This window comes from Patiria miniata, unplaced genomic scaffold (genome assembly GCF_015706575.1).
Source record: "Patiria miniata isolate m_02_andy unplaced genomic scaffold, ASM1570657v1 HiC_scaffold_23, whole genome shotgun sequence".
In the NCBI taxonomy this organism is placed as follows: Eukaryota; Metazoa; Echinodermata; class Asteroidea; order Valvatida; family Asterinidae; genus Patiria; species Patiria miniata.
In genome coordinates, this window is record NW_024037062.1 from 3,373,336 (window position 1) to 3,397,100 (window position 23,765).

General features: G+C 41.9%; 2 protein-coding genes across 2 annotated transcripts; one reads left to right on the top strand and one right to left on the bottom strand.

The window, feature by feature from the left end:
- Positions 1-19,421: 19,421 nt before the first annotated feature.
- On the top strand, positions 19,422-21,836 carry LOC119731392. The gene is made up of 4 exons (XM_038204562.1): positions 19,422-19,458; positions 20,330-20,566; positions 20,749-21,465; positions 21,802-21,836. Exons 1-4 carry the CDS (start codon positions 19,422-19,424, stop codon positions 21,834-21,836), a joined length of 1,026 nt encoding a protein of 341 aa, XP_038060490.1.
- A 103-nt stretch (positions 21,837-21,939) lies between these two features.
- Positions 21,940-23,202, bottom strand: LOC119731393 (zinc finger MYM-type protein 1-like). The gene has a single exon (XM_038204563.1). The coding sequence runs from the start codon at positions 23,200-23,202 to the stop codon at positions 21,940-21,942; it is 1,263 nt and encodes a 420-aa protein (XP_038060491.1).
- Between the last annotated feature and the right edge of the window lie 563 nt (positions 23,203-23,765).

A 23,765-nucleotide genomic window follows, 5' to 3' on the forward strand; every position in this document is an offset into this window, starting at 1 on the left:
TGGTTAACCCAATTACCACTCCATACCACATAATATGTGGTATGATAATATGCGCCGACATGATATTATCAAGTCGGTGCTTTCCCGAGTGATCAAGTATTGATTTACCAATCACAAGAAGTATTCGGGCCACAAAACGGGCAAGAAGAGACATTCTGCAAACTGTAACCTTTGCAAAGCCACGATTTCTGAAATTAGTGATCATGGAACTACCTCCAACTTCATCCGTCATCTCCAGCGTGTACAGAAATCCTGGTATAAGCCTGAGGAACTTCGTAAATGATGGGATAGATCCAGTTGCGGGGGACCTTTTCTTTCCTCCCAAAATTTTGAACCATTGTGGTAGGCGTTACAATTCTGTGAAATATTTTACTTGTATACCCCATCAAGTGCAACAGTGGAGCGCATTTTCAGTCATGTGTAGGGGACCCAATGATACCCCTTTAATTTGTTTCATGTCCTTCCTTGTCATCCTTAGTTTTGTTCGTAACGGGTTGTCCGGAAAACATTGCGCAATGATCTTTAATTTAGTACGTGTAGTTCATCACAAGTTTTAATAATTGGAAATGCGGGCCAAGGACCTTGAAATGTAACAACATTTGTTTATTTTTTTTATCAATGTTCTCTTTGTTGTAAATTTCCGAGGTTTGGCGGCCTGATATCAACTTTAGGTTTTTCCGAAGGGTTTAGACTGTACTACACGGGCACATAAATACCGCCCCAAAACGCGGGTTTTGGCACCGCCTGCCCGACTCTTTGCAGGTAATCATGTCTTTTCTTTTACTCCCATTTTTGTAGCGTAAAATTCATTATTTTGTGGAAACTTTTGGGTCAGATGGCCTACTACCTTTATCGCAATTTATCATAGACTGGTTTAATAAGGATGGGGATGGCTTTTGTTGGATTGAAAATGTGGAATTTAGGTGAAGTTTGAGGTAGTGTAATGTTGGAACTTTAACGTTGATTTTTGACAATAGTGACATGTACGTGCGTTGTGATTGTGTAAAACATCACATGGGTTAACGTGCAAGACTTACGAAATTTATTGGATTGTGGGATTAGATTTGGATTTTATGTGACATCAGTAATTTAACTGTAACACCTTTACACGTGTGGGATTAAGTGTAGTTACCCTGGAACTTTAAATCGCTCGCTGTCAAGTTTAGTAGGCATGGCGGCCGTGTTGGATACTCGGGGAGGGTTTGTGTGTGTGCGGTGAGTGTGCGTGCGATCGTCGGTCAGCCAGCGCGCGGGGTTGACCTGTCTGCTTGCGTCCCTGACCCGTGTAGCCGGCGCTGCCTCTATGCCTCAGTATTCAGTTACATGTATGTTGTTTTAAGTTAAGTGTGGCACGAATTGGTAATTATTGTTTAATGTTTATTGTGTATGTTTATTGATAATGAATACTGTGTAACAAAATTAACAGACCGCCTGCCCGACTCTTTGCAGGTAGCCCCGGTCTCGGGGCCTGACTACTACCACAATATACTGGCAGAATAAACCCTCTGAGGGAAGAGAACTGAAGAACACTGGCTGCCACATGTACATGTACTCGTGAACCTGCGTGCCTGGCCCCCTCCTTCCTCTTTCCCCCTTTCCACCGGCCCGGTTCTCCACACATGGGGTATAATAATGCGTCCCCATCGTGCCAGCTTATCTTCCCGCATGTTGGAAAAGCTTATGTGTCAAAGATGTAATGAACAGGTTTTAGTTTAAATCTTAATTAAGCCAGAACATAATTTTCATACTTGTGACCTTGCAAGGCATTCTGAGTACAAGCAGGGACAATTTTCCAGCAACATCTTTTTTAAAGAGGATCGGAATTTGGGATTTCAATATTTTAAGTTGCATGTTTACACTTGGAAAGCCTTTTAAATCCTGAAGTTCACTTAAAAAAATATTGAGGGCGAAATCTTCTATGAATTTGGTTAAAATGTATACTACACATTATACCTTTAACCTTTGCTATGTATTAAAAGGGGTCAAACAATATACTTTGTCCTGGTTCTCAACCACGATGATGTGTATTTGAGATTCACAAAAGGACTCAAACTCGGAGACAAGGACTCGGACTCAGACTCGGACTAGGATACCAAGGACTCGGACTCGGATGGGGAGGACTCGACCATAGCACTGATTATTTATTACCTAGAATTTGTTTTCTTTCTTTTTCAGTCGTACTTGGTCATCTGCAAAGAGTTGCTCATGTTCTGGCAACGGTTCCAGCCCTACTTTACTAAAAATTAAACATCTTGGAGGAATATAGGCCTAATAGCTGCATAATATACGACGGATGTTTGCATATGATTTGTTCATTCGTGAAACAATCAATGAATCACCTCTACCCACCATTTTGAAATAGTTTTAGCTAACTATCTATGTGCGGTAACTTCAGGGGTGGATCCAGGATTTTCCAAAGGGTGAAGGGCGTGATTTTTTTAAACCTGTAGGGGAAGTTTTGTCGTGATACACCAACGTGCGAAGCCACGGAGCGGGGTTCGGGGCCGACTTAATGGTCCCAAAATTGTGAACTTTAGAAGCTCTTTGGTGCATTTTAGAGCAAATCTTGGGATCTTTGAGGTAGATTTTTCCTCAAAATTCAGAGGAGATAGATAACATTTTTTTTTTAAATAAAAAGATAATAAACATTTCACAAACATAACAATTTTCTGAACTGGAAAGGTTTGGATTAAAAGTAAGTTTCGAATTAAAACAAATTAAGCAAAAAAATAAATAATTTCTGCTTCCTATTACATGACCTCCGAAAAAATAGGGCCGTTAGGTCGGAATTTATTTCTATTTCGTCAAAAAATGTTTTGTGCTGATTGAATTAATGGAGCATACCAAGGAATCATGCATAATTTGTGCCTTAATAATGTTCATTCGCGCCACAAAAGTAATCGAGACTGTCCATCAAAAGTGATAAAAACTTGCCTCACCTAATATGAAAAACATATATTTAAGGTGGATGATTCTTAAAAATAATGGAGAATTGAAGTCCTCCACGCCACTATGCTCAACGTTAGTCACCGTCAGCCGCCAGCCAGCAGTGTCCGTATATCGCCTCGCGCACACGGCACACTATCAGTGTGCATACCTGCACTGTGTATTTGTAGCGGACTCGGCAACGAACCCACGTGCTGTGGCCGAACATTTTTTTCAGAAACACGCTAACGGTGTATCAAGTACGTATGAGCGGAACAATCTCCTTATAAATATATTTTAATGGAAAATACATACACAGAAAAGAGAGATCACGTTCTGGGAATTAATTGGAATAAATTCTCTTTCTCCATCGATGTTTATTAATTATTTGGTATTTTCTACGATCCAAATTCGTCCTGTCACGTTATGTAGGTCGTAGTCACTGGTTCCGGTCCTACCAGTGAATGGTGATGGCACTGCACTGCACTGCCATGCTATGCCACACGGAACATCGTATACGCGTACAGCGGCATGTCTTTGGTGCATTTTGATCACAAATGCGTCAATAGTTTAGGCGTTTTCGTCAAGATTTAGCATGTCAAGATGAACTAATTTTTTTTAACGATTATAGTGCCATATGTAATTCCAGCGTATCGGGCCGATACGCACGCATAACCCAATATGTGTCTATAAATGGCTTAAACTCAAACTCTAGTTTTCTTACACACGGAGTACCCCAAGGCTCAATTTTAGGACCTTTGCTTTTTATAATATATAGTAATGATTTTACAAAGTCTTCTAACTTGCTCTCTTTTATATTGTTTGCTGATGACTCTATTTTATTCTTTTCCCATAGCAACCTCAATTACCTCACTGACACTGTTAATTAACACCGAACTTATATCTTTTTCGAGTTGGTTCAGACTTAATAAATTATCCTTAAATATTTCCAAAACTAGCTTCATGTTGTTCAGTAACTTTGTCAGTGAACTAGCCTGTAATATTATGATTGATGATTCTGTAATTATCAAAACTGATTGTTGTAAATGTTTGGGTTTGTTTATTGACTCAGGGCTATCATGGAAAAATCATGTTGATCATTTATGTAAAATCATTGCAAGAAACGTAGGTGTATTAACAAAATCAAGCATCTTTTACCTGTAAATGTTTTGGAATCTCTTTATAACACCCTAATTGTCTCTCATCTTAACTATGGTTTACTTGCTTGGGGTAGTAGTTCTGCTACAAGACTACTTCTATAACAGAAAAGAGCCTTGCGTGTAATTAATTTTGCCGACTTCTATGAACACACATTTCCCCTTTTTATAAAACATAAAACTTTAAAACTTAATGATATGTATAACGTTCAGCTTAGGTCTTTAATGTATCAATCTTCTCGCAATACTTTACCATCTTCCATTAATAGTATTTTTAGCCAAAAGTGAAATTCATTCTCATTGGACTCGACAAGCTTCTAATTTTTATATTCCATTTAGTCGTACCTCTCTTGCTCAAACTGCGATTAAATGCAAGGGACCCAAGCTGTGGAATACGTTCTCTACACAACTTCAAACTTCTACCAATCTTTCCGCTTTTAAACGCCTAGTTAAATCAATCTTAATTCAAACTTATTATTAATTCATGCTAGTAGATATATGTTGTTACATGTAGATTGTAGAATATCCATTATTTTATTGCTCATTGCTGACCTGACTAGTTAAAATGATCTGTATTGTATTGTTTGTTTGTCTGTTGTTTAAGTCTGAAAGTGTATTGTGTTTAGGTATGTTGCTTTTCTACTTGTAATTATTTTAAATACAGAATGCTCATTGAGCCCTATATACCTCTTGTGACTGACCATTCAATAGTGTTCATTGTAAGTTACTTCCTTTCCCTTGGTTTGGACTCAATGAGCATGCCTGTCTGGGGCCCATGCTTAAAAGCTCTATTTCTTAATGGGCCCCTCTGCAGTGTCTCTAAAATATCAGTTTTGTTGTATTACTTGTAATTCTTTTCTGCTTTGCAATTATTTTATGTCATTTATAGATTTGATGCTGTGGAAACAAATGAACCTTGACCTTGAACCACGTTTGTACGTGAGGAGAACATCTTGTTGTTTTATCTGAAGGAAAGGGGGGGGGGGGCATGCGCCCTCAAATCCCCCCCCCCCCGCTGGATCCGTCCCTGAACTAACAATTCTGTCACAAGTACAATGTAAAAGCCACCTCAAATAACTGCGTCATGCCATAATTTGTTGAGCAATCCACAGACTAACGCACTGAGAAACTTTCTTAAAATTGTCGTGACTGAAATGTTGCGCAACGTACACTATAAATGGTGGCCCGAGTGTTCTTTGTTACATAAAGGTTACATGAAATCGGCTGCAGAAATGAGATTGTCAAATAAAAAAGTCTGACAATTGAGAGGTGTGAAAGATGTGTATCTGTCTATGCATTTTCATGAAGGACCAAATATAACTGTGTGAACTTGAATTATACTGGGTTAGTCAAAAGGAAAGTGACCTGGATTAATGATTTTGTATCTTAAAACCAATCTAATTTGACACACTAATGAAGTACGTTTTAAAAAAAGCATTTTTTTATATAAAAAAGACAAAGGCAAAAGCAATGGTCCAGCCAAAATGACAAAACATAATGAAAAAATTGCCACACTGAAATTAAGTAAGATTGATCGATAAAATTGACCTGAAAAGATGACACAGCCACCAGGAATAAGATATTGCACGAAGTACACAATAGACCCAGACATAGTATGATAGTGCATAAAGCACACTAGACCCAGACATATTATAAAAATCAAGGATTTAATAAGCATGGTCTTGTATACTCATCTTAAAAGGTGGGTATATTAAAATAGCTTTAAGTTACAGGCCCCGTACCACACTAGTTACAATGTTAGTGACGTTTAAAATAATAATATGATATGTTTGCTTAAAAAAACCCGTGATAACAATCACACAACGTAACGTGAAAAGATGGTTATCGGCGCAATGTACTGTGAAAAAGCAGAATCGCGTTCATGTCGCTACGCAATGCATCAGCTGAAAATGCGTAGAAAAATGTCTAGCGGATATTATGCCGGATCCGGTTTTCTTTAAGTAGGCCTATGGGTGCACTCCAGTAAATAAGCCAAATATCCGTCCGCCTGCTCATGAATACAAGTTATACACTCAAATTCGTCTATATTAGAGAGTTCTGAGAGCCATGCAATTGGGAGATTGAAGAGATATGGCAGTACACCTCTGGCCCGGACTTTTTTTAGCCATGTTGTGGAGGGATCCCTTTTCGAGATGGTTACTTTTTCACTTTGGGAAATATCACTAATTTTAGGGGTCGTCTTCTTTGGATGAGAATGTCTCGAAAAGTCATCGGTCAACCCAACAAAAATTAAAAATAAAATGAAATATGACATGTTCATTATCATTTTTCTGTGCAGCCTGAAAACATGTGAGAGTTTTGAGTATTTTTAAAAGAATTTTGAAGTATGGGCATTTACACTGTTGTCTATTGGACATTTATTTGATTAGGTGCACCCCTACACGATGTTAAGCCGGGAGATCTTACAGCGCCCTCCTTCAGGCATAATTATAGACGAAGACATAAAAAGCAAAAACCAAAAAAAGGCAAAAAAATGGGAAGAAAAACAATTGCGTTTCAGTTGATGGCGGAAAAGCCAATCTGCAAAGTTTGCGGAAAAGCCTGAATACGAACAGTTATTGCATTTTAAGAAGTTCGAATCATGGGAAAAACTCCATTGCACGGTCCTTTAAATGTCTATTCGATAAGATGAAGCTCGACTTTAATTCTGATTTAGAGACTAACACAGTAGTTACGTGGCCTCCTAATTTGCATACGGATCGCAAAACGTCAGCAAACAGATCATTTTAGAAATCTGGTTTTGCAATGAAATGATTGCAATAAAAAAAACTCAAGCTAGTAATTTGGCAAAACTACCACATTTCTGAGATTTCCCTGTAAGACATCATGCTATAGTTGCACTTTTAACAGATTTTTTGGAGTAGAATTACTTACCTTGTTTACCACGGCACTGGGCTCTGAAAGACGCGAAAGCCTTGTTACGAAGTGCAGTCAGATCATCACCGGGTGCAGCCTGGACCATGGCACTACACGTGTTCCCTCGTACAGGTAGAATAAAGAGGGGACTAAAAAGCCCCAGAGTCCAACTGAAGACCCACATTTTACGCGGGTTTCTCATAACCAGCCAGCAGGTCTTCACTTTGATATCTGCGATCAAAACGGGCAGAGCACCACTCCCTGGCACGATGTGCCTAATGTTTGGGATATCGCTTGCTGTCGTCACATAGTTTCCACGGTAACCGTAACAATGGTTATTGTTTGGAGTTGGTTCATCGACAATCATGACAGAGCGAAACCCAATGTCATGTGACGCTCGTTTTTTTTATTTATTCATTTTTTTCCCCTGGAAGAAATATTTTATTCACAGCCTCAAAGCAACATCTCAACTATACAAAAACTACTTAAGAAACCAAGGCAATGCCGCAAAATATCTTGACCTTTTATACATTTTGAATTCAGAGTTAGTTTTGACACTTCAAAGGAGTCTCATTTTGTATGACATTTTGCAGTAGATCCATTTGTAATCAAGATGTACTTTTCCAAACTAAAATAACGTTTTAAATCCAGATTCAATAGTACAAGGGATGATCTGTTATCGTTCATCTTCATCTTATAAATGTGAAAACGACACAAAATAAGGATCAGGTTGAGAGCAATCCACGATTTTTTTTTTACTTATGTCGAAAAGTATAGCCTCATCGTCTAAGTGTATGTTTAAATTAAGAGTCCTCTCCAAACAATCATTATAACCTGGGTCCAAACACAGATGAAATCTCAAAATAGATCTCACCTACAAAATAGATGAACAAGCGTTTCGCTCTCTAAGATATAGAATATCTATGTAAGGGCCCCGTCACACTTCTGCGTATCCTAATTCCTTATGAGTTGCGCATTGACTTGTTTTCATACGCAGTCGTACGCACAATACGCACCTCATATGCATCTCTATCGTTTTATGTACGTTTTATGTACGCAGGCATACGCATGGTACGGCCCAGTACGCTGGATAGTTTTGGGCATGCACAAAACTACGCTGCGTACGCTGTTACGCAGGTCATAAGTTATAAATACGCAGCGCATCGGTCCCGCATCGGTCGAGCGCGGTAGAGTACGCTATGTGTCCGTGAGGGATAAGCCGTTCATACGCGGCAAAACGCTGACCTAATATATTGGAAGTATACATAGCGACGTATTGCACGAATTAGTACCGCTCGTCCTGCGAATGGGCAGCGCATTGTACTAATTCGTAACTTTTGAGAAACGCACAGATGGCGAACTTGCGCACTGCATACGCAACTCATACGCATCTCATACGCAGTGGATGCGCTGAATTCGTTACTTGTTCGCTAGATGTGCGTCGCACATATGTCAAAGTAATCAAAAAAATTCGACGTTTTTGATCGTACGGCTGCGTATTGAAAATTGTTGATAAGGAACTCATAAGGAATTGGGATACGCAAAAGTGTGACAGGGGCTTAACGAACTTGATAGGGCGCTCGCGCGCTATGCACGTCAAGTCACGTACAAACATGCGTACGAACACTTTTTTCTTGCGCGATGCATGTAGCTGTATCTTTGGTTGTAAAGGGACGAAAGAGGTACGTACATTTAATACAAATCCTTGCTAAATGACGCAACGTCGAAACCTTGTGTTAGAAAGGATTGATTCTTCAAAAAACCAACTTTGAACATTTTAAACATGGCGTCGCGCGTTAGACACATCGACCGCAGTCCTCGTTTCAATGTGCCATTTCTTGACACATTCAAATGAGACAATACCAGTGGTTTAGATCGCGCAAGGCATGATGGTAACAACATGGCGCAGCAAGATCGTACCCATGGAAACGAGGTTGCCCAGCAGGCTTCACTTTGTAATTCAATACAGCCTATGCTAGCTAGCACACCAGTAAATAGGCCAACAATCTGTCCGCCGAGCTCATGAATAAAAGTTGTACCCTCAAATTATTCTATACTAGATCTAGAGAGCTCTAGGAGCCATGGAATTGGGGAATTGAAGAGATATGGCAATGCACCTGTGGCCCGGACTGGGGGCTTCCAATTCTGAGCATTGTGGATGCAATTGGGCCCGAAAGTGGCGCTATTTAGCCATGTTGTAAAGCCGTACTAAAGCTGTACTAAATTTCGAGTTTTCCATTTGTTTGTGCACAAACGTGGATCCGCCCATCAGGCTTCACTTTGTACAGCGAGTTAGCACTGTAGTAATTCAATATAGCTCTATGTATTCCATTATATAGACTAATCCGGCAACAGCCATTTTCTCTGGTGGCACCAGGCTCGCGCGAGTCGCGTAAATGCGATCTGCTTTCATTTGTAATGCAGCAATTCCGGGGAAATGCACAAAAGGAGGCCCAACGATTAACCGCCTGCTCCCTGCCTTGTGTGGGCTCCAAAATGTCAACTGGAGCACCGATGACAAGAAATTAATGAACTTCCATCAACCATTACCATTGTATAGTTTCACTGATGCGTGAAACAAGCACAAACAATCCAAAGTGGATTACTCCCTGTACTGTTTTTCTGCACAGAGTACGCGTAACCCTTGATGTAACCCGTCTGGTACGCACCCACAATGCAATGGCGACTTCTAGTTAAGATAAGGGAGGGGACACCGGCGTCGCCAGATTAATATGGGGGGAAGGAGGGTTAAGGTGTCATAAATTGAGCATTTCTGGGTCTTAACAATCGTTTTGTCAAGGCTAATATTGACAAACTCGACTTATCAAGATCTAGCTATGATCACATGTACAGCTTCAGTTCTTATGTTACCTTTCCTACCCTAAAATTAATGTCGCTCCTTCCGTCAAGCAACTTTACCTTCGGAAATCAGAAAATAGTGTTTATCACGGTATGGTCTATAATATAACAAAGTATGAACATGAATGTTCATTTTGTTCATGAGTTATAAATGAATAAATCTTGTCATATTTAAACTAAACTCACTTGTAATTTGATACCTATGTTGTCATCATGAAGTAACTTCTGTTTCAGGCCGGTTCATACTCATAGCGAATGCGAACGCAAACTTGTGACGTAATGGCAAATGTTCGCGCTGCGATTTCGCAAAAGGTGAGCACATTTGAAATCCGGCGAATTTTGCAGCGAATATTTCATGACCAAATTCGTTTCGCATTCGTGTGAAGTATTATGGTCGGTTCATACTTCATGCGATGCGAATTTGACGTCACGAAGCATTCGCCACGAAATTCGCCGGACTTGAGATGTGCTCAACTTTTAAAACTGCCCTGACGTCACAAATTCGCGATCGCGTTGGCTTTTCGCGCCGAGTATGAACCGGCCTTAAACCGGCCTCAACATCACATGGGTTATTTTATCCCGACTGACCTTTGATCTGGACCACTTCATCGAAATACCGAAGTGCTTTACTGAGGTTATTCAAAATCCTTTTTTTTGGCAATATTTTCCACCATCGTATATTATTTTATAATTGTGTACCTGAATGCAAACTTCAAACCCGGTAGAATCGGGTTAACAAGAGAGTAACTGAGTCTTTGTGTGTAAAATTAACTAATTGAACGTAAAGACAAGGCTATCGTGTCCAGATATTAAAGCTAGACTCGAAAGTCACAGGAAGCAGTAATATTTGAAAGAAGTAACAATATTCAATCGGCATGAGACAGTGAAGTACTGAAAAGGGGGTAGGACAATCGTTGCTTAATGAATATGAAGACAAACATGTGCTAAATGCCTTTTGATGTATGAAGCATTCTAGAAAGGCATCCCTTTTCGAAAATAAGACAAACATCTTACATAAAAATCGAAAAAGTGGGCCTTGATCACAACAAGTTGTTATTAGTACCATAGAACGGTTCGTTGTCATTACCTTTCTGGTAATTTTTCTGTCGTAAATTGAATCATAAAGTGAGCTTCGTTCATTTATAATGACAACCATTAATTGCTAGCTTTCTGCCTCGTCTTCTTGCCCACCATAATGGTCAATTAGGCGTACTAAATTAGACTAAAATTATTAAGCTCAGTTATTCATTGTATTTCAGTTGTATAGTTCGCTGAAGCGTAAAACACAGAGTACGCATAACCCTCGGTGTAATCCGTCTGTGATACGCACCAACGGCGACTATTTCAAGTCAGGATTTGGAAAAAAAAGTGACGTCAATAGATGAATCTCCAAGGGGGCGGGGGTGGGGGTTGGGGGGGGGGGGGGGTGATTGCCATGTAGGCACATAAACTAAAATTGAATTCCTGGGAGTTTTTAGACTTATTGTTTAAAAAGTGCACCAAACGCGTCAAGCAATGGCTGGCACAAAGTGCTTCGTTTTTTTGTCCCCTTTTTTTACTTGTTACATGATTTCCCCTCTAGAAAAAGGTAAGGGGCCTGGTTGACGGGGATAGACGAAGTTCAACCAGGTAGTGTGGAGCCCCATCACCATATGCGTTTCTTGGGATTGCTTCAAGACATTTCATGCGAAGTAGTAACATGGAAGAGGCGCCGTCGTGAGCGCCCTCATTTGGATGGGAACCACCTTGATGAGGGCACAGTGCGATGGTACAACACGATACAAGTCGCGAGGGAAGACGTGATGCACGACACAAAGTACGACACGACGGCACGACGCAACGGAGACGTCGTTCCAACGCATCGTGTACTCACGTCGCGTGTATGTTGAAGAGGCGACGCGGTGTGTCGTCAATAATTCCCCTTTCGTTGCCCGTTGCAGCGCACCGTCGTGCTTCGCGCCGTGCGTTGCCTCGTGCGTCGGATGGAGACGTCGCTGATTTAAGCAGCTTTTTCCTCTGGGTTTAAACCCACCTCGCTGGCTGTTGACGACTATAGCCGCGGCTTAAAGAAAGGCTATATGAAGGGAGACGGCTAGAGCCGCATTCCCGCACGTACACATTTCATTCATCATATGCACACATGCGGTTGCTACAAGATTGTATTTTATAGAAACAGAAAGTTCGGTGAACACTTATTAGTCATGAAAAGCGAAATTATTCAGCAAAACCACTTATCAATCTCAGTTGAATAGTTGGGTTTTTTTCGAGCACGGCACACGGGCTCACAGGGGGCGGATCCCCTCTCCTCCCCCCCCCCCAAAAGCGAACCCATTTCTTTGTTAAGGGCCCTGTCATACTTCTGCGTATCCTAATTCCTTATGAGTTGCGCATTGACATTTTTTTCATACGCAGTCGTACGCACAATACGCACCTCTTATGCATCATTTTGTGTAGGTTTTATGTACCCAGATATACGCATGGTACGGCCCAGTACGCAGGATAGTTTTGGGCATGCACAAATCTACGCTGCGTAAGCTGTTACGCAGGTCATAAGTTGTAAATACGCAGCGCATCGGTCCCGCATCGGTCGAGTGCGTTACGAGTACGCTATGTGTTCGTGACGCAACCCGTCAGCATATGAGCCGCCTGTATTGGACCTATACATAGCGTACTTGCAGCGCAGATGCAACGCACGCTGAACGGCGAGCGGCGGAAATGCGGGGGGAATACGCTCAGAGTGCGTCACGCATGCGGTCGGCAAAAGTCGGGTGCGTCCGAAATACGCACTGCATACTGACCTATTCGCCCGAAAAATAATGTTGTGCACTGCATACGCAACTCATACGTATTTCATACGCAATGGATGCGCTGAATTCGTTACTTGTACGCTAGATGTGCGTCGCACATAAGTCAAAGTGATCAAAACATTTCGACGTTAATTGAGCGTACGGCTGCGTATTGTAATTTTTTGATAAGGAACTCATAAGGAATTAGGATACGCAAAAGTGTGACAGGGGCTTTAGTGACTTCGCAATAAAGGCAGGCACTGCGTACACAACCGTTAGCGTATTAAAGTGGTCAGAAATTGCCTCAGATCGCACCACAGAGCATCTGGATTCCTCCGCACAAATTAGGGGCCCTTATACGCGGCCCACGCCGTATTTGTTTTTACCCACTCTTTGGGGGCCGAACCAATTTTTTTTTGGCCCCCGAAATAGTGTTCTGGATCCGCCCTTGCAGTGTACGTGCTCGTTGTTCATGGATACGCTCGGTTGATCACACTGGGCTTTCCGTATACATTATTGTGCACAGCGTATTACACGCATGCTTCCTCAGTGAAAACCGGCGTACAGGTGTCACGGTCTCACTTCTCCAGCGTGCTAGCTTCTCCGAGAGGGAAATTTCGCTTCAACACGCACGCCAAAAAATGCGCAGTAGTGTACATTTTCGCCAATTGTATTTGTGTGCTGAGTCTGGTGTTGTACTGGTGCACTTAAGATCTTGGGATGTGTGTATGTATAGGTTATTTACAGGGTCCAGTCGAATCCAGAATTTTCGTGGCGTGCGCAACTCCAAATAACTAAACAAAGAGTTTTTTCTTAGTATTTATTCCCTCATGAACACACACACATGACACTGGGAACACAAATCAGAATGCTTGCAAGACCATGGAATGACATAACACATTCTTGGGTGTCCATCACTGTGTTATTAATGGACTTGGTAGACTTCAGAACACAGCCCGACTGAGGAAAAATAAGCACAGTGGACACTTGAGCATGTAGCTTGCTCATGGGTCATTCCATGTCAGACCAACGCACTTTTTTACCTCATGTCTTCCGATTTTAATAAAAATTGCTGTGCTTGTAGGTCCTAATGAGCAATGAATACACACCAATTTTTAGCCCGATCCGACCTATTATGTGGTCAGGGCAGAAGCCACAAAAAATTGGCATTTTGAGAGTAAAATACCACCCTTTTGGTATAAATATGTCAAAACTATGGCAATTTTCATCAAATATATGTGAATTTGTTATTAAAATAATGAGGATTGCATGCTCAAAGCACTTCTTTTGTCAAAATTAAATTTTGTGAAAAGTAGGTCACATGACCTTTAATATGCTATCGTGACCTTTGACCCATTTTTTGTAATAATGTATCATTCCGAAAATCAACGAAATAAAAATAACTTGCTAGAGCATGTCTTCCTCTATCAGAATCTACTAAAAATCAGTTGGGCTCTTCAAAATGTACAACTTTATGACTATTTTTGTACAGTTGGTAGGTTACAAATGAGTCAATTTATAGACTTTACATAAGAAATACACCAACACAACTTACTATTCTGTTTCTAAAGTTACTAAAATATATCTTGGTTTGTGAATTTCTCATTCTGAGGGCTGATGAGGTCTAACCAGACTCATAGTGTAAATTATCAGCTGTGGCGCACCCAGGATTTGGCTTTTGGTGGGGGGGGGGGGGTCATAAATCGTTTTTTTGTTCAAATTTCTGTAAAAGATTGGACCAACAAAAACTAGCCTAAAATCAAACAAACAAATTGACAATGTTGGGGGTGGGTTCAAGCCCCCCCCCCCCTCCTGGGTGCCACTGATAATTAGTTATCCCACGAGCGCGCTTGGAATATGAAATAATGCAATGCTGCTGTGACCCATATGCCACTCGATGCACTACATAATTCCGTGTTCCACGAGCGCAAGTGGGATTTATAACCAATTTATCTTCAAGCAAACTTGATATCAAATGCGTACACGCGGTGAAGATGTATGTGCATACATGTAGTGTATTGGTCCGTTCTGCAGGAAATAACACAACATGTGTACACGTACATTTTTAATATCTGGGGTGCAATATAGCTGTGCAATATTATATAAAATCACACAGTTGTTGCTATAGATGGACTAATCAGGGTCTAGGATTCAAGTTTGCTTGAAGATAATACTTAGTATTACAATCAAAGTTACCTTTACTCATTCATCACTGTGCTTCTTGAACTTTAATGACTCTCACAGACTTGGCATTTTGTTCCTTTGAGATGAATTTCACCTGGACGTGAGTCCGCTGTACTGGGTGAAGGCCTGATTACTGTTAATGGTTAGCACACTTCCGAGTCCAGATATTCTGATTAGACAGTTTCATTGGAATCAGAAGGTACAATTTTGTTTTTCCTGGCTTTGTACTTTATTCATAAAAATCTAGATTAATTTTAGTAACTTAAGAAATAGAATAGTAAATTGTGTTGGTGTATTTCTTATGTAAAGTCTATAAATTGACTCATTTGTAACCTACCAACTGTACAAAAGTAGTCATAAAGTTGTAAGTTTTAAAGACCCCAACTGATTTTTAGTAGATTCTGATAGAGGAAGACATGCTCTAGCAAGTTATTTTTATTTCGTTGATTTTCGGAATGATACATTATTACAAAAATTGGGTCAAAGGTCACGATAGCATATTAAAGGTCACGTGACCTACTTTTCACAAAATTTAATTTTGACAAAAGAAGTGATTTGAGCATGCAATCCTCATTATTTTAATACCAAATTCACATATATTCGATAAATATTGCCATAGTTTTGACATATTTATACCAAAAGGGTGGTATTTTACTCTAAAAATGCCATTTTTTGTGGCTTCTGCCCTGACCACATGGTAGGTCGGATCGGGCTAAAAATTGGTGTGTATTCATTGCTCATTAGGACCTACAAGCACAGCAATTTTTATTAAAATCGGAAGACATGAGGTAAAAAAGTGCGTTGGTCTGACATGGAATGACCCTCATGTAACGTGCACTGTAATGTGCTCAATTATCCGCCGAATCCACCTGGAGAAGCTAGCACGCCGGAGAAGGGAGACCGTGACACCGGTTAGGTATCGAAAAACTATACCATCCAGTAGGAGTTTTAATCATGCTTTTACTGTGCTTACTGCTAAAGCCAGCCGCACACGCCTACGATAGCTACCCTACGCGCTGAGCAAAAAGCCGTTTGAGTTGTTTGCATAGCACGTAGCTCAATGTGTGCGGTGATTTTTTGTGGAATTGTCTGTCTCGCAGGGCCGTGAGGCAAATATTTATTCTGTTTGATTTCTTAAATTTGACCTCGCGAGGCAAACGGCCTCGAATGACATTTTTGCTCAGCACGTAGCTCTCGTGTGCGGCGGCCTTTACGGCCGCTGTGCCATAAACGGAGGCTGGGTATAAGCACAGAATCGGCCGTTAAGCAGCGGTATAAAATTGGGCCCCGATGTTTACATATGGAAATGAGGGAAAAAAATATTTTTAATAAGAAATCACTTTGAACTTTTACTCATTCATCCACCAATCACATCCCAAAGATAATCAGATGTAAATATTCATGATATAAAACGCGTTCGGCCTGACGTCTGTATATATGGAGATCAATGGGCCCGACCCACAAAAGGTCCCGATGACGTCATAATAATAGCAATTTCCGACTGGCACGATTCAGAAGACAGAGTGCGCTGTTAATTCGCGCACAGCCGTGGAAGACAGGGTCATTATCTTTTTCAGCAAAAGTTGTCACAAACTTCACAACATCGTCAACGGTTGAAACTCTTCCATCAACAATTGTAATGTGATAGACCTTCTTGCGAAGATCCCAGGGCGATTTCTCTACAATCTGTGATTAGCTTGCCCATAGTGTCCAGTGTCGCTCGACAATTCCTCAGGTCATTGGAGTAATGCAGCAATGACTTGTCTCGGATGTCAGGCCGATTGATGAGTTTATTGACCCATGCCACCATTCCCAAATCGGTCATTGAGTAGCTTTGTTGAAGAGCATAACCGTTTGCAACGGTTAATATAACCGTGTCTAACCTGGTAATTATCCCTAATAAGGTGGTTTTATCCAAAAGTATGAGTTAAACCAAGGTTTGTTTAAAAAAAATCCTAACTGATATGAAAATGGCTACTATGAACAGCGTCACCAACGGTGTCTAAAATCTCTCGGAGGCGGCAGGACCTAAACAATACAGATTCTGCTCTTTTCATAAAAAAATCCTCATTTTCACGCTCTTTATATCATAAATCACCTCAATATCCTTTGACAGAAGTAAAACAAAATTAATCACTATCTTTGCTCAGCTGTCCTAATGTCAAAGAAAGATGATGACAACATTTGATGGAAATGTTCACGGTGTAAAACGATGACAAGTATAATGGTGGAAAGGAGTAGCGCCCTCTAAAGCTTGAACGCAATGTCTACCATATTAATGAATGGTACACTGAGCGATAATTCTGGCGACTGTAGACGGCATTGGATGCCATTCAATGCCTACGTAAGAAGAGATGTTAATTAAGTATCGATTTGGCATCATAGACTCCTTGGGTATAAAATGTGTGTTCCTCCGGTAGACCCCAGCATTCTTGTAATGAGTCCGTGAATACTGTGACGCGAGTCCAGTCAAGTCATACTATTTGCAGTGACTCAAGTTGAGGCTTTGTAAGAACACAGTGACTTAAGTCGGGTGGAGTCGTTCAAAAACAGGCACTCGAGTGACTCAAATTCGGGTCGAGTCGTTCAGAAATAATGGCAGCTACTGAATTTGAGTAGTTCTGAGGAGTAATTCGAGTCAAGTTTAGTGTTGTTAGGTAGTGACTCAAGTTGAGTCGTTCTAAGTAAGTGATTAAATTTAAATAGTTCTTAGGCATTGACTCAAGCTAAGTCATTCTAAGGCAGTGGCATGAGTTACATTGACTCATTCTAAAGAAGTGACTGGTTGAGTTTAGTTATAAGGCAGTGACTCGAATCAAATTAAGTACATCGAAGGCAGTGACTCGAGTCAAGTCTTTAACCTTCGAGCTTCAAGCCCAAAAACTTTACGCGGAATGGCCACCGGGAGAATTTAATCACCACACGTGTTTCTAGGTCAATAACCCCCGTATGACTGGATATGCACAAGATATAGGTCAATCACATCGTCCGGGATTGTTTACAACCTGTCTGAGCTCTAGGCGGCACGAGGGATTGACACAAAGAGATCGGCGGCACTTAGGGGTTGGCCACTAAGATCTCCAATTACTGCACAAAGGCATTAGGCGCCATCTTAGATTCTGTCTTTCAACACTCCTTACTCTGGAGTGGCTAGGGTCTGGCCAAGGGGAGTCTACAGGCTTGTGGTGTATAGTAGGGGTGAAGATTACCTGGAAGCTTGGCCTAATTGGCCCATTGAAAAAAAATTGTGACCATATTTTGAAAATGTGGAGAATTTTATCGCGGCTCGCTGCGCGAATTAAACCATTCTTGCTTGAGTAACACCAATCTGGGAAAAGTTCGGGCGTGGGAAGAATTTGGATGAATACAACCTTGGTGTTGTGCAAAACTTGTCGGACTTGAAAAGGATCAATTTTCCATGGACTGAAAAATGACCTTCTTGTCCCTCTTTTTGTTGTGTTTTAGGTGGAAACGGTTACATCAAAGACTACCCTACATGTAGATTGTTAAGAGATGCCAAGCTGTCTCAGATAGGGGCGGGAACAAGCGAGATAAGGAGCTTATCATTGGCAGAGCCCTCAATGCAGAATACAAATAGTCTTATGAATATTCATAACTTGAAAGTACGATAAATTTTGAGTGGCGAAGATAAGCCTTATCATTGGCAAGCTCTCAAGGGAAACCAAAATAATAAGCCTATATCTATGCCTAGATTGAAGGTGTAAATTGTGATCGTGGAGACAAAAAGGGGGCTTATCATTGGCTAAGGTCTCAATACAAAATATGAATAAGCCGATGAATATTTATAGATTGAGATATTTCATTCATTAATGCCAAAATGTGTCGAGCTATGTGCAAATTGGAAATTCGAATGGAAAACTGTGCCTCATGTTTATTGATGACTTGTGCTTTCCTCTCTCCCCCTATATAATAAGATATATATGCTGATGTGATGTAACTGTTTTGGTGATAGCGCCCCTAGCGCAGGCTGTGGCGGCTGTGGCGGCTTGCTATGCGTATGCATTATGCATGAGATTAGGAATAATTGTACGCTTATTTTAAGTACGTTCGACGGGGGACAAAGGAATGGAGTACCGAAGTGTGACGCGGTCTGAATCACGCGATAATGTCTTTTACACACATTTTGTGCGCATGACGTATTCACTTCGGTACTCCATTATGTGCTCCTAGTAGTGTTTTAGTGGTTTTTTGGCGAGAAGTTTTAACTTCTAAGTGCAAAAATATTTGCATCTATACTTTTTTTGAACGGAATTATGTGTTTCCAGTAGTTTTTTAGTTTTTTTTGGCAATGAGTTTTAATTTAAAGACTTGGCCGCCAGTTCAGACGTGTTTGCACGTGACATCGAGAGAGAAACTCATTATTTTTTAGAAAACATTCTTTTAATTTCATCTTAAACCAGTAAGAGTTTAATGGGAAAACGGTGTTTTTTCTTCCTTGGGATCTTACCAAAAGTTACTTTTAATTGCTCTGCCAGCTTTTTGGGGTTTCTGATTTACTTGTTAATTATTAGCTCAAAGTTGGTTTACAACAACCACGAAAGAAAACAAGACTAGGCACTTCTAGTAAAGATGGTCTCAGACCAACTTGGTCTGAGGGATCTAAAGAGTTAACATGGTCATTTCTTTGGAGGCCACGGTATACAGCTTAAGTAAGTCTAAATCTTAAGAGACAGTCAGTCAGGTCAGTTAGGTCAGGTCAGTTAGGTCAGGTCAGGACGGGTCAGGTCAGGTCAGGTCTGGTCAGGTCGGGTCGGGTCTAAATCACAAGAGACAGTCAGTCCGGTCCGGTCGGTCGGTCAGTGCGTGCGTGATTTGGAGCACACTAGGCTTGCCCTCTGGGACCAGCACAAATGTAGCCTTGAAAGATGCACGTAAGGCCATGAGACACTTTAACAGATCACCGACAGTAATAAATGATATCTAGAAACAACACAACACTGCAGGTGCACGCTTACACTCTATCTAAAGTGCTTTTATTGAATGAATAATAATTTAACACAGAAAAGAGACGTGGAAGAAAAAGGCTTGTGCCATGATATGCCAAACTTTCTCTATCATGTCTCTGACTACATATTTATTTAATCTATTGGGCTTTAAGTTAATGGCCACAATTTGCAAACAGTTTTTTTTTGGCGTTACAAGAAAAATAATGCAATCAATCTGATGCAGGTTATTAATGACAAACAAACAAACAAAATGTCGAAATTACGCACAGTAGATTTTTGTTTTTGTTGACCGTTTAAAGGTTTGGTCCTAACCATCGTGAGGAAATGATGGTTATTCTTTTTGCCTGGAAAAAGACAGAATACTGGGCGGAAACTATTTCTCGGGATGCTTTATATCCTTTTTTTCTGAAAATTAAGTAGGATAATTCATGATATTTTGACAGTTTGCCTTCCGTGTACAAAAAAATCACGCTAAGAACACAGATCACTTTGGTGTCCAACTGTTACATACGTAACATTTCTTTTTTCCTCCTACACAGAGAAAAGCAAATTTTTATTCATTTTCTCTTACCAGGTAATGCCACAGGATGGAACAGTGAAAGTACGACCTTTTACCTCGCAAATCACTTTACCCACAATCCAAGACTGACGTCGCCTTTCAGCTTCCGCACTCCGCCCAAGGTTCCTTCATATTCCGGTGACCTGATTTCCGTCGACATGGAGATAAATTCAAGCGCCTTTGACACGCAACGTTCTGACGTCCGTACATCTACACCAAATAGCCAATCGCCAACCAATTCATCACCAGGATGTCAATACCTGTCATAGAAAGGTCAAATCACTTCATCTGAAAGTCGAGCCTTTTCATCCGATGACCACAGCTTATCGCCACTAGTTTGACGCTAAATGTAGATCGTACCTTTCGGGTTGAAGACGATCACTTTTCGCCGCAAGATCACAGCATTTAACCGGAACAATTCTTTTCCCCGGAAGATCGATGGTCAAACATATTCACCATCAGTGGGTCATTCATTTTCACCGAGGGGTCACTTCTTTTCACCACGAGGTCAAACCATGTCCCTAGACGATCACCCGCTTTACCACAAGGACGAGCCGTGTCACCAGCAGGTCAGCCATCATCACATAGAAGTCAAACTTCATCATCAGAAGGCCAGTTCTCAACACCATCACGACAAGAGGACCGTGGGTCCACTAAGCCTGGTGATGAGAGCGGTATCTCTCTGTTCTCGGAGACAAGATTCAACACATCAGGTGAGAACAGCGAAGACGAGAATGAACAGAAATCGATTTCAGATTTCTCAGACGGCTCGTCTTCCAAGCTGAACTGGTCTCTGAGTGCGAGCTATTCCAGCAGTGCGGCATCTATAAGTGACAGTGACAGAGGGCGATCTTTGAGCGACAACAGCGACGGCAATTTGTCATCGGAAGTTTGCGCGACGCGGCGACGTCGGAGGAGAAATCTTACTCTCTTAAGCTCGTCAACAACTTCGCAAAATGGCGCACAGGTAATATACAGCGCTTCATATTTCAGAGACTACGCCGATGACAAGGGCGCCCTCACATTCAGTCAATGCTTGCAGGAAGTCTCGCACATCCTGGCCGGGGCTCCCGTTGCCATGGTGACACTACGTGACCAAGCTGCGATCAGACATTCACCAATTAAGTACTACGATGGTTACCATCAGTGGCGTAGCCAGGAATTTTTCAGTGGGGAGGGGGGCCGCTGGGGGGGCTGGAACATTTCATGAGGGGGGGGGGGGGGCGTCATGTTACTATCTGAGCGGAGCTTAGGGGTTCCTGTACACACATGACCTGGGGGTTTTGTACACACATGACCTGTTAAGTCTTTAGGAGTTACCTGGTGGGGCTGTGAATTGCTGGGCTTGCGCTCTCAATGTTGGACAAGGTTGTTGGGACACTTAAGCTGGCGTTTTGCCAAACGACTGTAGACAACGATTTGCATGACCATACGACCAGGAAAATTTTGATCTGTGAATGTTGCATTCATGCTAATTTTTGGACTAGACACCAACATTGTGAGAGGGAGCTTTGTGCAATAATAATAACAATACCTTAAATACCAAATTGTACGCAAAACAGCGCATGCACTCCCTTGCATTAAAAGCAACAAGTTCTAACCAACCTCAGAAGCCAATGTGGTGTCTACACAAGTTTAAATTTGATCCTTCTGTTCTTATGGGATGCTGCAAACTTGTCAACGAACTCATCCATGTTCAGCTTTTCAATGGACAACATGCCAAGGTCGCTCAGGCGTTCATTCCCCATGGAGTTCCTAAGATATGTCTTGATTAGCTTCATTGCGGAGAAGCTTCTCTCACATGAGGCTGATGTAACTGGAATGATCGCTGCGATTTTCGAAAGTCGATATAGCTCAAAGAAGGCATCCTTGTAGGGCTCCAAAAAATTGACAAGACCCTGCATGCTCTTTGGTACTGCTTCTTCTTTAGAGGCCTTTCTCTCTATCAGCCTCTTTACTTGATGGAGCTCATGCCTCAGGTCTTCCTGATCTGCCCCATATGTTTCCTGTAGAGCCTTCAGGTTCTCAGGGGACAGAAAGTTTTCACTGGATGGTGTCAGGGCATCTATACCCTTCATCAGCCTGCAGTTTTGGTCGCTAAACCTCCCTCTCATTTCCTGCAACATCCTGTCCAGCACCGGGAACATGAAGTTAACTTTGAAGTCCACTTCAGGGGCTGCCTGCTCCTGCTGACCAGTGGCTTCCAGCACATGGTAGCCTTCCAAGCGTGTTGAAGGTCGAGGAGCTCGTCTCCGTCTGGTGGGCGCGAGGTCATCCCGGCAATCATTTACGACTCCATCCACCTCCTGCCAGATCTCACAAAAGGTGTCGTCATTGGACCGCATGTCCTGGAGCTCATCAATGATGACTGCAGCTAAGTTGCTAGCTGCAGACAGGTCCACATCGTCTTGCTGCAGCATGGTGGACAACGATTTGGTCTTCTGCAGTAGTGTGCTCATCAACACAAGTCGTGCCGCAAACCGCTCATCCATTTGTGCAAGGAGACCTGTAGCTTCGACAGCACGCTCTCCATCGTCATCCTCAGAGATGCGATGCAGCAACCGGAGAATCGCTTTTAGCCGTGTCTTCACAACGACACAGGCATCAGCTCTGCATGCCCATCGGCTGTCGCTAAGTCTCTTTAGCTCGCGAGGCTGCTCTCCAGGGAACATCGCTGCCTGTATTTGGAGCCATCTCTGGTGAACGTTGGACCCAGACACAAAGACATACAGCTGTTGAAGCAGGGCGAAGAAGTTAGCAGCTTCCTTGACCGTCTTGCAGGTATCAACGATGACTAGATTAAGTCGATGTGCATAGCAATGCACATAGACGGCCGAAGGAGCTACCTCTTGTATCCTCTTTGCCACACCTGATACAGCTCCACTCATTACTGCAGCCCCATCGTAACCCTGGCCAACTAAATTAACCCTATAGTCCAGTCCATAGCCACTAACAAGCCCATTCATCGCTGAGGGACTGGGCATCGAGACCATCAGCATTCTTGAAGCACAGGTAGCTCTCTGTGATCTGCCCCTGATGGTAATATCTCACGACGAGTGCGAGCTGCTCAGTCTTTCTGACATCTTTAGTCTCGTCCACCAAGATGGAGAATTGTTCAGAAGCATGAACCTCCTTCAGTATCTGCTCACGGACCATTTGAGCTACAGTTTTCAGCATTTCGTTCTGGATCTCTGCACTAGTGTATTTCGCATTGCGAGGTCCTCCTTCAAGGCGTTTTTTAACCACCTTGTCATGACCACTCACCAAAGACAGTATTCTCCTGAGGTTGCCAGCATTGTCTGACCCATCTTCTTCACGATGGCCTCGCTGAGCGATATTCTGAGTTCCTGTCACAAGAAGCACCTCGCCAACCGTCTTTTGTATGCCAGGATGGGTTGGGTCGCAAAGAGTGCACTGAGAAAATCATTATCGCTGATCAGATTCCAATGTT